Below are 13,991 nucleotides of genomic sequence, written 5' to 3'. Positions count from 1 at the left end.
AGTGTCAGCAGAAAGACTGAAGGCAGCTCTTCTCACCCATTGAAGTTGGGCAAGAAGTCTTGGGGGTACCTCTAGACCCACTGGCATACCAGTCAGATTATTCTGGCTGTTATGCAAGCAATAGGGATGGAGGCTAAGTTGTCTGGCAAAGGGAGGAAGATAGATGTGGCAGCATTGTCTGCTTGATCATAATACCAGTAGTAAGTTATGGCACTGTATCTGCCACAGCCCTGCCATCAGCATCTCCCTGAATGGAGATCTAAACACTGGAGTAATGCAAGCCAAACAGCCATGAACAAAAAAAGTACACGTCACGCATTGTAAAGCTATTTATGAAGACCAAAGAATTTGACCTACAGCAGGTTGTGTATCCTAAAGGAAACAGTCAGCACAAAACCTGGTTACGGTCAGCCTCTGGCACAGCCAGAAGACTATTTAAAGAGTCTATTCAAAGGCAGTTGCTTCCATTTAGGAGTAAGAGTCTTCACAGTTCTTTTCAGGCTAGCAGTGCCTAATCTTCTTCTCTCAGCTCCAAGTCTTCGCTTAAGTACCAACAGCTGCCATGTTCAAGGCAATCCAGCACTTTTGACCATTGCAACACATCTCCTGGAGAGAGTTACAGGTCAAAACAGCAAGGCAGTGATATATTAGAATGATGGCTTGAGGCCAAACAGGAAACGTATGAAATCATCAGCCACACCTTCACAGCTCTTATGATTGAGACATCTCGTCAGCAAGAGCACTGGGACTTCTCTGCACTTGGACTAACAATCACTGGCCTGGAGTCCAGATAGATGCTGTTCAGAGGATGTCCCCCATGAAGCTGCAAGGTGTTGCGGGCTATCAGCTCCTTTGCCATCAATGTAAACACCTCATCTACATTCTGGGCCTCTTTGGCTGAAGTCTCCAGTACAGCCAATAGCCCATGCTTCTCTGCCAGTGTACAGGCATCTTCAAAAAGGACTTGGCGGTTCTCCGCTACATCCGATTTGTTCCCTTTAAATAAAAAGAGGCTTCCATTAATGGTCTGCATTCTAATGTATGAATGCAAACAATGCAATTGGTTAGTTTCCCCAATGTTTTTTTAATTTTTATTTTTAAAGGGATTTTGTGCGAAGGAATAAAATTATGCCAAACAAGATTTCTAGTGAGCACAACATTAAAACCAAGAAAGTTTCATGCATGGAAACTGCAGCAACTTTTTGGGGCCTGTGGTAAAGGTTACCCAATTCATGCTGCAAATTGTTAATACATTTTCTTGCTCCTGGACTTGCTGTAGGGAAATGGTGCAGGAGTACTGACTTGGAAAGAATTAGATTCACCTACCACTTTGTAACTTTTTAGAGGTTTTGATGAGTTAGAGAATGCAGTTCTATACAGGTATTATTTCTAATTTGGCTATTTCTTCTTTCTAGGTAGCTTAGCTGTTAAAGTGATCACACACAAAATGCCAAGAGGACCTTGTGCACAATATAGCTCCTTATAAAACATGTCTCCATGTGTTCCAAATATTTGTGTAAATTTTCTCACCAGTATCAAACATCCATTCAGAAGACCATTAACGGAAGCCAGATATATTCTGGTACTACCAAATTAATTTGGCCTATATCTTTAGATGGATGCAGAGATCCCAATACCAATACTGGGATATTGCTAGACTAATTCAGGTCTTCTAAGAAAATAGGAACATTTATAACCTCAGCCCGTGGTAAGGGAATATCTTCCCAGCTTTGGATATTAACAAGGTCCAGTATTACAATTAAGGAGTTTGGAGGTAAAGTCAGAAGGTACATGACCCTATCACTGCTGGCCAGCTTTATATAGGCTACAATTTAAATATAAATAAGCAGCAACTATGCATATGCAGATAGAACTGTTATACAGTCAGTCAGTCAATCAGTATAAATCAAAATTGAGTCCAAAACCAGAAGGCACCTCTAGCTAATAATAGTGTCATTAAACAATTTCACCGTACACACACAAACCAATGGAAATATTTCCATTGATAACAGAAATGTACAGATAGACAAAGTAGGAAAAACACTCAGAGGTGAAAGTAAGCCGGTACAGTCTGGTCCGGAGTACCAGCAAGAGCCAGTACACCGTGCTGGACTGCACCGGCTTTCGCAGGGAGGATTTAAAGGGCTCGGACCTCCCACAGCCACGGGCAGCCCAGAGCCCATTAAATCCCGCCCGCGGCTCCGGCGGCCGGGCTGGCGCTGGGATTTAAAGGGCTCAGAGCTCCCCGCTGCTGCGGGCAGCCCAGAGCCCTTTAAATCCTGCCTGCGGCTCCAGCGGCCGGGCTGGGACCGGATTTAAAGGGCTTGGGGTTCCCCGCAGCGGCAGAAGCTCTGAGCCCTTTAAATCCCGGCCTCAGCCCAGCAAGGCTCGGGGTTCCCCGCAGCCACGGGAGCTCCGGGCCCTTTAAATCCCACCCGTAGCTCTGGCAGCGGAGCTGCCGTGGGGATTTAAAGGACCTGGAGCTCTGCAGTGGCCAGAGCCCCGGGGCCCTTTAATTTGCCCCAGTCACCTTTGCAGCTGGGAGCCCCAGGTTGATTAAAGGCGCTGGGGTTCCCAGCCACAGCCAGTGTCCCAGGGCCTTTAAATCTTGAGAGGCCCCGCGCCTTCTAGTTGAGTTCATGCCTCTTCCAGATGAGACCACGCCCCCTCAGGACTCCAGCAGTACCAGTGAGTCCTGTTAAGTTACTTTCACCCCTGAAAACACTGCTTTAGAACTTACTAGAGTTTGATTTAAGGCTATTTAATTTATTTTTATATATAACTTGTGTTTTAATGATTATAAAGTTGCATATCCATCTTATAAAACAGATTTTCTTCCCCTGCCTAAACCTCCATATTCTCCTGGCATGTACAATATTTTACTAGTGATAACTTTCAAATTGCTCAAGGATGTTGAAACTTGTCTTTTCAGCAAATTCAAAGCATATACTGTCAGGAGTAAATCTTTTTCTAGAGGGGCTTTATAAAAAAAAAAAAAAGCCCACACCCCAGCTTTATAGCATATCTGTTTATTTTCTTATATGTCTCGTCTCTTTCCCCAAGCCCATTTCAAATGTGAAAGGGTAGGAATCAAATTATTTTGCATTAGAAATTTACACCAGAATGAATTATTATAACTGAATAGATGGGAAAGATTCAGACAGTTTGAGTAGCAAGTGAAAGCTAAGCAGTAACAGCCTTTGAAACACAGTCAATGGTTTATTCTGAGACATTGAATCTATACTGGACATTTTCCAAAGAGTTTAGGGCTTTCTTCATTTGTGTGTCGAGCATAATAGATTATGTTTCCATTTCAGGAAAGAAATAATAAACAGACTAAGGGCTATAGAGTTCAAGTGATGCCTAGCCCCTTGTTCACACCAAGATCTACAGCTCCATGCAAGTCAGAACTTGTTTTTCATGTCACATCTTCAGAAGAGTACTAGGAAGGACTTACCTAATTCTTCATAAATAGGAGTATAGTATTTTAAAGTGTGTGGTAGCAGGGGCTCAGATCCCACAGCTACGAGGCTTGGGGGTCCAGCCTTGCCAAACTACGGGGCCAAGTCAGATTATTGTTCTGTGGCTTGTATAAATATGCTGCTCTCAGCACAGTGCTGATAACAGAACAGGCAAAAGCGGGAGGATCTCTCACTTTGCCAGCTCAACCCTCTTTCCTGTGGATGAGAGAAGCAATAACTACAACTTCTGATTGCAGGAGGGAGGGAAGGGAGGAATATCCCTGCTTCCCATCAACCACTCTCCTTGTCTGTGAGGAAAGAAAGGGGGCAGCAGCCTTCCTGCTCTGGAAGAGGGTACCCATTGCCAGCTTGTTTCCCCTTAGGATCAGCCCCCCTGGGCAGTAGAAGCAAGTGCACATCAGTAGAACGGACACGGGAAGGTGAACATATGGAATATCAGAGAGGGGTTTGAGATGGGTGCATTTTTGTCCATTGACAACTTGTTATGCTCGTGCATATTGGAACCATTGGGCTAAATTCATCATTTCTGAAAGTGGGCCCATATCCAGTGACCTCAAGGGAGTTGCCGTGGTTAGATTAGAAGTAAGCTTTTTCCATTATAATGGGGCAAAAACAACGAATAGGATACAAATACTTGATATTGCTTGGTTCTGCTGTATAGACAGGAATGGGTCACTTGCTTTCAAAAAATATAGCTCAAGTGACTACACTCATTCTGTTCTCTGTACTTTGAAAAATTCATATAACTAGAGCCTGAGATGAAGTGGGGGTGGGGGAGGAGGAGAAAGAGGGAGGTTAAGGCTATGTATCAAAAATAAAAACTAAAATAAAAAAAAAGTTTGACTCCTACCAATTAACATCAGGACTAAGTTAGCAGCTCCATATTTTTCAATTTCATTAATCCAATGAGGAATAGATTCAAATGTGGACCTCCTGGTAAGGTCATAGGCAAGGATGGCACCATGGGCACTGCGATAGTAACTCTGAGTTATTGTCCGGAAGCGCTCCTGGCCCGCTGTGTCCCACACCTGGATCTGTAGGAGAAATAAATAAATAAAATAAAATAAAAAATAATAAATAAAGTACTGCCAGTGAAGTCTAGTGAATGCCACTTCAGCGTTTGCACTGGAATTTATGACATTCAATACTACTAGGCCTTATCTACATTCAGGGTATGGCTACCCTAGAGATCTTACAGCAGCACAGCTCCACCAAAGCAGCTATGCCGCTGTAAACTCTGTAGTGTAGATGCTCTAGGCCGATGGGAGAGCTCTCTCCATTAACTTAATAAATCCACCCCCAGTGAACAGCAGCAATTATGTCAGTGGGAGAAGCTCTCCTACCGACAGTGCCGCGCACACGGGAGTTTAGGTTAGTGTAACTTGGGTCACTCAAGGGGATGGCTTATCTATACCCTGAGCGGCGAGTTCTGCTGATATACGTGGGAGCGTAGACATCGCCTAAAGCTACAACCGCTTTAGTGAACCTACTGACAAGATGGCCTTTGCCTGTGTAGAGGTGACAAACTATGTTATAACCAAGGTGCAGCATGGTTATAACACAATTCGGGCTGGTTTATGCAGACAGAATCAAACCATGCTATAACGTGGCTTAGATATTCTGGAGAAATTATTTTTCCTAACTGATTTGTAACTGTATTATGGAGAGGACTATCATGTTGTGTCCTTAGGAGTGGGAGGGAAGAAAAGAGACAGTAGCTTGTGCAGCTAATGTATGGAAAAGGATGAAATCCATCAGTCTATTTTATATAGCCCAATACTCAGGGCTGATCTGGGAGGAAGCTCAAAATAAGCACTAGCTAAGTTTTTCTATAGTGCTAATCATCACAGTATCCCAGTTCTTCAGCTTTCCTCAGAGTTGAGTGCACTGCCATTCAAGGAACTGCAGATCTTGGGGAGAGCAAAGACCCAGGTTCATGTCTCAACTTGATCACTGGATTCAGCTTCTAAAATGCCATCCTCTTCACCACAGAGGTTAGGGGGAGAGGCCCAAACCCAAACCAGCCTTCAAATAGCTCATCTATTTCCATCAGGGGTTAATCCTCAAGATTATTATGTTTTTAGATGTACATACAAGTCAAAATACATGCACAAATAATACAGACAGCCAGCACTCAGGTTTTACCCTGCTGTTCCTTTGGAGAACACTAGAATACTATATCTACATCGATGGGGGCACGTTCTTCCCTGGTCTTCAGCAGAATTAGTGGGAGTGAGTCCAGCTCATTTTAGGAGGCACACAAGGAATAATGAGCAATTTGGAGGCCAAGGGGAAATCTGGGCAGAGCTGGGAACAAAACCCACCTCTAGCCTGTGCTTGAACTAGGAGACAGAGTGTTCCCCATCTATGGGGGCTGACAGGAACAGGGATGGCCCACCCCACCTGCAAGTTAGCACTCACTTGCTGTGACCTGGCACAGAGGGCATGAGCAGTGTCTGAGCTGTAGCCCTCCAGAGAAGATATCTCCTCCTCACAAGAAGAGCCCACCCGCGGGCTCAGGGGTCAGCGTGCGCTGAGCTTTGCCCAGGGCTGAAACAACAGGCAGCGCTTGCTGCCTGCAGATAAGTTTCGGGCAGGTGCGCGGGGGAACCTTGCAACACAGCGCAGCTCAACCACCGGCTGCAACATCGCTCAGATTCCTAGTTCTTGCAACCCATTTCTTCCTCCCCCATACCCGGGTGCAGGCAGCTAGTTTTTCCACGCAGGGCACATGAGCGGAGGGAGGACTTGTCATCCCCGGCCCCTGGCCTGATCACAATGTTTAGTCCCAACTGTCTCCTGCTCTGGGTCACCTGTCACCACCAAGCCGGCGACAGCCACTAACCTTCACCTTCTTGCCATCGATCTCCAGCGAGCGCACGGTGAAGTCCACTCCGATGGTGTTCTGCTGCTTCTCGTGGTACTGCCCCGACTTGAAGCGGTGCACCACGCAGGTCTTCCCCACGTTGGAGTCTCCGATTAGGATAATCTTGAACAAGTAGTCGAAGGCTTCCTCCGACCCGGAGCTGGAGAAGGGCATCATCCTCCCCCCCTCCTTGGCTCAGCCTCTCCCCCCTGGGTGGAGAGAACAGAGACAGCACTCAGAGCTCCGGGGCATGGCCACCCGCGCTGCACGAGGGGCGAGAACTGCTGCGTGCGGCCTCCCACGCAGGTCATATAAGCCGCAGAGCGCTTGGGCAGCGGGCAGACGCAGAGCCGCTGGCACGGGAGGGCCACTCCTCTCCCCCGGAGCAAGGAGCCGCCTTGCCCGCTCCTCCCCGCCAAAGGCTTCTGCCGCCTCTTTTGGGAATCGCTTTGGGGGAGAGTTTAATTAGAGCTGCGCGCCCGGCGAAACACCACTCGCGTGGCCTCCCCTCCCGCTGCCTTGCAAAGTGCCTTAAAGCCAAAGAAAGAAAGTAACCCCACGCTCTTTCCGGAAGGCGCAGCTTCACCTCCGAATCAGAGTGTGCTGAAGCCACGTGTCTTCCCTGCACCCTTTCCCGCATTGAATCGAGTCCATCTTAGCTTGGTTTCTTTCAAACTTCTCCTACTCGGCGCTAGCGCCGGCCGGCAGCTCTGCCTTCTCCAAGGGGACCAAGCTGAGAGTTACCGAGGCACTGAGCCGCACGCAGCCATAAGCGCCCAAGCCAAATTCTACGCGCCGCCCCGCACCTCCCTTCCCCCGCCTAGGTTTACTCACCTGTTACTCACCCCTCTCTCGTACCTGTGTGAACAGGTATCGCTAGCTCTCTTTGTACCCTCGCCCGCCCCTTCTGGCCTTTTCCTCACTGGCTGCTGGGAAACGTAGTTCGGAGACAGGGAGAGCTGCTTAACGCAGCGTCTCTAGCCACCCCCTAACGCCCACCTTAGAAACGTGCTGAACGCCCCAGAGCTGTGTAGCTAGCAGCCCCTCCACCCCCCAGTCTCCCCCTCCCCGGAATATTTCTTTGTAGATTACGGGAAGAATAATGGGAAACGAGCTCAGCCAACGCTCACAGAGCAGCCCCTGTTTGCTTCCGTTGTGGATCTCTTATCTCCCTACAGAGTGCATCAGAGTCTTCTTAAATAGCCAGGGTGGTTCAGCGTGGGAGGGGTCAATGATCATTAGCTCGGAGGGTCGCCAGGGTGGTGTGTTTATTACAAGAGGCTGGGCCAGGCCACAGTAAAAGAGGAAAACTCCGGGTGGCGCGTAGACCCGACGGGACGTGCTGAGCCGCGGGTTGATGGTGCAGAATGGGAACCCGGGCTTCCCCTGTGCCTGGGAACGGGCTCGCTGGGGCTCCCAGGGGCGCACATTGTTACTTGACTAGCTGTTTCTGCGGTGCCTGGCATGAAGTTGTCTCTCACATGACGCCGTTATCCTCTGGAAACTGGCTTGGGGCTTACCCCCTAAGCTGCCAGATGGGAAGCTAATGTGCGCAGAGCTGCCCTGGCGAGAGTTATTGTGTCACCCTAACTGGGTTTCCCTCCAACGTGCCCGGGGAAGTTTGTCCAGCTAGCAGTCCTCCCAGTCTACAGTGGTCCTGGGGTTTTATCGTCTCTCCCTTGCCCCCACAAAACCTGCCCCCATGTTCTGAAAGGCTCCGCAGGGGTCCAGTGTTAGGAGAAGGAGTAAAAATAACAGTCCCTGGCTGACAGGTTTCAGAGTGATAGTCCTGTTAGTCTGTATCAGCAAAAACAAGGAGTCGTCCTTGTGGCACTTTAGAGACTAACAAATTATTTGGGCATAAGCTTTTGTGGGCTAAAACCCACTTCATCAGATGCATGAAGTGGAAAATACAGTAGGAAGATATATATATACAGAGAACATAAAAAATGGGTATTGCCATACCAGTTATAATGAGAGTGATCAGTTAAGGTGGGCTATTAGCAGCAGGAGAAAAAACACCTTTTGTAGTAAGTATCAGAGGGGTAGCCTTGTTAGTCTGGATCTGTAAAAGCAGCAAAGAGTCCTGTGGCACCTTAAAGACTAAGGCCTTGGCTACACTGGTGCTTTACAGCGCTGCAACTTTCTCGCTCAGGGGTGTGAAAAAACACACCCCTGAGCACAGCAAGTTACAGTGCTGCAAAGCGCCAGTGTAAACAGTGTCCCAGCGCTGCAAGCTAATCCCCAGGGGGAGGTGGCGTACCTGCAGCGCTGGGAAAGCTCTCCCCTAGTGCTGGTGCTGCCACCACACTCGCACTTCAAAGCGCTGCCGTGGCAGAGCTTTGGAGTTTTGAGTGTAGCCAAGCCCTAACAGATTCTTTGGAGCATGAGCTTTCGTGGGTGAATACCCACTTCGTCGGATGCATGTAGTGGAAATTTCCAGGGGCAAAACCAGTTTCTCCTCCCTGGGTTTTCACACCTCAGTTGCTAGAAGAGGGCCTCATCCTCCCTGATTGAACTAGCCTTGTTCTCTAGCCTGCTTCCTGCTTGCATATATATACCTGCCCCTGAAAATTTCCACTACATGCATCAGACGAAGTGGGTATTCACCCACGAAAGCTCATGCTCCAAAACGTCTGTTAGTCTATAAGGTGCCACAGGACTCTTTGCTGCTTTTACCTTACAAATGATTTTCTGAGCCAAATTCAGCCATTTTGTAAGCAGGGTGTCCTTCCACTAAAGACACCTGCTTGTATCAGACCTGAATCTGGCCTTACGGGTTTATTACAGGGATATGCTTGAGTGGTGATTCAGCATTGTAGTGATAATCAGGATGGCCCATTTCCAAAAGTTGACAAGAAGGTGTGAGTAACAGTAGAGGGAAAAAATAAGCATGCGGAAATGGTTTTACTTTGTGTAATGACCCAGCCTTATTCAAGCCTAATTTAATAGTATGCAGTTTGCAATTTAATTTCAATTCAGCAGTTTCTCGTTGGAGTCTGTTTTTGAAGTTTTTTTGTTGTAATATTGTCACGTTTAGATCTGTAATCAAGTGCCCAGGGAGGTTGAAGTCTACTCCGACTGGTTTTGAATGTTATAATTCTTGACGGCTAATGGCTGTGCACGGTGAGGGATGTAGGCGTGGCACTGGGAAGAAGATGCAGCAACAGCTACAGCCCGCGAGCCTCGTGGGCAGCACACCCACTCCCTAGCGTTACCGCTATTGCCCCAGTGCGAGGGTAGCTCAGACGCGCGGAAGCCGAATTAGCTCTGCAAGGACTACAACTCCCAGCATGCACTAGCGAGGCGTGGGCGGCCTTCCTCCCAGGAAGAGGCTGGATCGCGTGACTTCCTGTGGCTGGTCTGGAGATGCTGGCAGGTGAGCTGCGTTGACGTGGAAGGAGTCGGCGAGACGCCTCTGAGCGCCTTGAAAGCGAGGTGAGCGCCGGGGGAGAGGTTCGTTCCTGCCCCGTTTCTCTGCACTCAGGGGGTAGGTGGGGGGTGAGCTGCCCTGTGGCAACTCTGCTCCCGCCCGGGGCTGAGCCTCGCTCGCTCTAAGAAGGGGCTTCTTTGCCCAGGGCGGGGGTATTGCCAGCTTTTCTCCTAGGTGCCATCTGGGAGCTACTAGCTCCGCTGCCGCTCCAGAGCCGAGGTCTCCTTTGTCTTCTTTTCAACCAGAAGATCCTTCCTGTTTTTGTTAATACCAGTCGGGGCCCCCCCACCCCCCTTGTTTCCTCGTTTGGGGTTTAAGGTCTGTGTGGCTCAGGAGTTGTCACTGTTTTCTGGCCTGGAAGAGTGGGTTTGGGGTGCTTGATCGGAAACCAGACTCTTTGTTTGTATTCAGTAGAGTTTTCCATCTGAGAGTTTCGAAGTGCTTTGTGAGTTGTAATGCTTTATGAGTCCTTTCTGAGTTTAAAAAAAAAAGGCAATACTCCTGCGCCTAATGCAAACGTTCAGAACCTTTGTGTGCAGAAATGCAGGCCCTCTGGTGCAGGTGTGAAACCAGAGGCAATGCAGTATTCTTTGGAACTTAAGCTAATGACCTCAGTGTTCTGCAGCAGACTGCTTTAACAGGAATAGTGCCACTGCTAGATGGGTGTAGCTTATTGATAAAGTTAATGAAATGGCAAGTAATGAGGCTATGCAAATACTACTAATCAAACTCAACAATCACTTTTTACTAATAATTCATTACTGTTGTCTCTTTCCATGAAGATTTCATTCCAGTAAACTCAGTTGTTAAAATAGTCGAGAACAGTAAACACAGTCAAAAGAAAGTGTTCAAAATTTTGAATGAATTCGCTGACTCCGTAGCATTTATTCTTCTCTACTTAAGAGTCATTGTTGATATTTGAAGAAATCTCTCCCTTTTGCAATAACAGTTAAAGCAGTTAGAAAATTTGGATGTGTTTAAAAGTTGAAAATAGTCTGGCTTTAGAGCTGACCTGCAAATGGCTTTAGAGAGATCTGCTCTTGTATCCTTTTTTTTGTTCTTTATCATGTGGAGAGAGAGAGAGGGAGAGAGAGAGTCTGAAAAGACTTTTTAAAGCTTTTCTTCTGGTTTTTCACCTTTGAAATATCAAGAATATTAATTTGGGTCTTCCCTGGCTGCTTTGGAGGATCACTGGCTGGTATGAGGAATGTTTGTGAGCTCTTAACACCTTAATTGAAGTGGGGGAGGAGGACTTTGAGTCTTTAACAAAGGCTTATTCAGAATGTTATTGGGTATAAACAAACTGACAAGACAGTTTTAAACAGTCTGAACTAAGACCTTCCGGTCTTAAAGGCTTAACTTTCACTTATTGGGTTCCTATCACTTCGCTTGTTCTCTTGTCCCCACAGTATCTTCTAGCCTAGACAGGGCATTAATTCCTAATGTGTAAAAGTCAGGAAAAAACTTGCTTTAAAAAAAAAAAAAAAACAAAAAAAACCTCAGGCTTTCTTTTATACACAAAGTATGTTTCCCTTGCCATATCCCTGCAGATCACCTTCAGGAAATGTAGCTGGGATTGAAAAGCTCCAGAGAAGGGCACCTCAGATACAGTAAAGATATGTACTCTATAAATACCGCAGAGGCCATAAGGTCAAAACTGTGGCTAGATATTGAAAAGGGTGGAGTAACTCTCACAAGTAAGATTTGCATTAGTGTATGCTAAAGCAGTGTCAGGTAACGCTAACGTTTCAGACTGTAAGCCGGAGTAGTCAATAGATGGACTGAGGGCAAGATCTGGACTGCCAGATGCTTTTGAATGGGCCCTGAAATCTTTTTATTTACTTATTATGTTTTTTATTTTCTCTTAAGTCTGGACCTTTACTATACATTGACCAAGAAACTTGGACCTTGACAAAAAAATAGACTATCCCTGTAAGCTGAACGCATCTGGAAGGATTATTTTTCCCTTTCAGTACCATTGGCAAAGTGCCTTAGGGAGTGCTTAGGTTTCCTCTAAAGAACTGGGTATTTTTCATTGCTTGGTTGCTATGAAGGGGTGGATGGACAAAGATGTCAGAGGATATCTAATTTGATGCAGCAATCATTTGATTCTGTATAGTAAATCATATGCTCCTATGATTGAGAGAGGCAGCAGGATTCAGTTGATAGGGTACTGGATGGGGACTCTGGAGACTTGGGTTCTAATCTTGGCTCTGTCACTGACCACCTGGGAGCCCTTGGGCTAGTCGCTTCCTCTGTGCCTCTGTTTCCCCATCTGTAAAATAGGGCTAATGATACTGACCTCCCTTGTAAAGTGCTTTGAGATCTGCTGATAAGTACTATATAAGAACTAACAATTATATAATTTATTCCTAGTGTACTGGGAAGCAGGAAGCCTGTGTTGTTTGCCCATCAGTAAAATGAAGATAATACTGCTTAGATGTCACAGAAATGTGGAGTCTTAAATCATTAATGTTTGAAGAACACTTTTTGAGATCCTTGAGGGAAGGGACCCTAACAGTTAAATGCTGTTATAACTAAGGCTGGCCAGAAAATAAGACTTGTTCCATGAAACACTTTGAGGGTTCAATATTTGTCTTTGTTCCAATATGGAATGAAAACCTATTGAATGATTTTCTGTGTGTTTTTTTTTTTTTTTTTTTTTTTTTAAAAAACCAAGACTCGCCCAATAATCTGGTTTGAACCAGAGTCTCACATTCTAGGTGAGTGCTCTTACTGTCAGGCTAATAGTTATTCTGAGGCACATGTACACTCTGTATCCTTCCATTTCCCAAACCAGCCCTAGTTATAACCTCAGCTAGATTTGCAGTCAAAAGATGTTGTCACCCTGGTATCTTTCTTCAAACTATATGCCTCCGAGGCGTAGGTGTCTTGCTTATTTAAAGAAAACGAGCCAACCTGGAACACTGCCACTAACATTATTAGACAGTTAGTGGCATAGTGCATATTTTAGGTCAGGCTATATCTGCCTTAGGAGACCTTTAAAAGTGTAAGGATACTTTACTGTGGTGTTCATTATAAGCTGGAATCTTAAAAAAAAAAATGGGAAGAAAGAGGAAAAGCCAAAACTTGGAGGAGTATCAGGATGGGATTTCCATACGAACATTTGCTTTTTCTGCCCTTGGGCTCAATGAGAAGCAAATCACAGCCAGCCAGTAACCGCACGAAAAGAGGGAAGAGGATCGCGAGTGGTAATGGCTACACTCAAATATGTGCAAGCGCTGGGGGATTCACAGGCGGTTTGTTACCAGCGTTAGGACGGCTGCAGTGTGGCCACATTGCAGCATTTGCCGCCTTGCTTGGGAGTGGTGCATTGTGATGCAGCTATTACCCTACAGAGCACTCGTCCCATTTGGCGCGATGTCAGGGAAGGACAAGAAGGTGCGTAAGAGGTCCCGTCTCCGCTTCACCTGTCCCAACACGCGCCGTGGTGATCGCTACAAACATCCCAGCCATTGGGTTGCCGGATTCACACTGAGGTCTCGCACATTCGTCTTTTCATGTGAAGAAATGTGGAGCCCGAGCTGATGAGGTCGCTCAGACAGCATACTCACGAGTTGCATTGAGCTATCCCTTCAGCTCCAAGCAACAGTGAGAGTTCGCCTCCAGACGATGATATCCGAGTTGCCCTGAGCACGTGACACTAAATAACTATGGGCCGTAACTGGATTGCCTACAGACCACATGTGGAACCCCTCTTAGGGCTCGGGAACAAAAGCACTGAGTGTGGGATCAACATGTCTGCCAAGCTGCTATGAGAGCAGTGGCTGCAGGAACTTTCGGGTGAGAAAAAGCCTACTATTCATGGACTGTGTGCTGGCTCGCCCCCACACCTTATGCTCGACCAGGCGCAAGGACAAGAGATGAGAGCTCCCCTTCTAGTAGAAAGGAGAAGCGGTGGCCTTTGCATTTCTGAAGATGACAACTCCAGACAGCTACCGATCGGAGTCCGTGGTCTTCGGGTGGTTGACAGCTGGGCTGGTGATGGTCGCGCCGTCCGAGCGCCGCAAGATTGGGAGGGCAGTCGAACCTCGGACGAACAACGATAAAAAAGACACAATGTAGTGTAGACCATACGCAGCGCCCCGGCGGTGAGTTGACGGAACAATAGACGAGATACTCAGGGGGATCGCGAGAACAGTTTGGAGTGGGAAAGTTTCGACCATTGTGGCAATAGTGTTCGATGCAA

At 47.0% G+C, this 13,991-nt stretch overlaps 2 protein-coding genes across 6 annotated transcripts in view; one reads left to right on the top strand and one right to left on the bottom strand.

Moving 5' to 3' along the window:
- Window positions 1–316: 316 nt before the first annotated feature.
- On the bottom strand, window positions 317–7,497 carry RAB19 (RAB19, member RAS oncogene family). Of its 4 annotated transcripts, none has more exons than XM_032783170.2 (4): window positions 7,183–7,497; window positions 6,328–6,557; window positions 4,333–4,516; window positions 317–996 (listed from the first exon to the last, which is right to left on the bottom strand). In XM_032783170.2, exons 2-4 carry the CDS (start codon window positions 6,523–6,525, stop codon window positions 731–733), a joined length of 648 nt encoding a protein of 215 aa, XP_032639061.1. In that variant the 5' UTR covers window positions 6,526–6,557; window positions 7,183–7,497; the 3' UTR covers window positions 317–730. The 4 variants fall into 4 exon arrangements, with proteins under 4 accessions (XP_032639061.1, XP_032639060.2, XP_074925094.1 ...); XM_032783169.2 differs by having other exon boundaries at window positions 6,334–6,557; XM_075068993.1 differs by having other exon boundaries at window positions 7,194–7,497.
- A 2,181-nt stretch (window positions 7,498–9,678) lies between these two features.
- Window positions 9,679–13,991, top strand: part of SLC37A3 (solute carrier family 37 member 3) — a 44,317-nt gene continuing 40,004 nt past the window's right edge. The window contains exon 1 of one of the 2 annotated variants that reach the window (XM_032783161.2): window positions 9,679–9,786. The gene's annotated coding sequence lies outside the window, so the exon portion shown is untranslated. Of the gene's footprint in view, window positions 9,787–10,912; window positions 10,980–13,991 lie in introns of those variants that run through there. The other variant, XM_032783162.2, reaches the window with a different exon arrangement.

Source organism: Chelonoidis abingdonii, chromosome 1 (genome assembly GCF_003597395.2).
Source record: "Chelonoidis abingdonii isolate Lonesome George chromosome 1, CheloAbing_2.0, whole genome shotgun sequence".
NCBI lineage: Eukaryota > Metazoa > Chordata > Testudines > Testudinidae > Chelonoidis > Chelonoidis abingdonii.
This window is presented reverse-complemented; position numbering and strand designations above follow the sequence as displayed.

Bases quoted from the DNA above. Each gene is read 5' to 3' on its own strand.
- RAB19 (XM_032783170.2), bottom strand. From the start codon at position 6,525: ATGATGCCCTTCTCCAGCTCCGGGTCGGAGGAAGCCTTCGACTACTTG. The intron at 4,517-6,327 runs GTTAGTGGCTGT...TTTCTCCTACAG, and splicing joins TCGATGGCAAGAAGGTGAAG to ATCCAGGTGTGGGACACAGC. The intron at 997-4,332 runs GTAGGAGTCAAA...TTTTATTTAAAG, and splicing joins CTTAGTCCTGATGTTAATTG to GGAACAAATCGGATGTAGCG.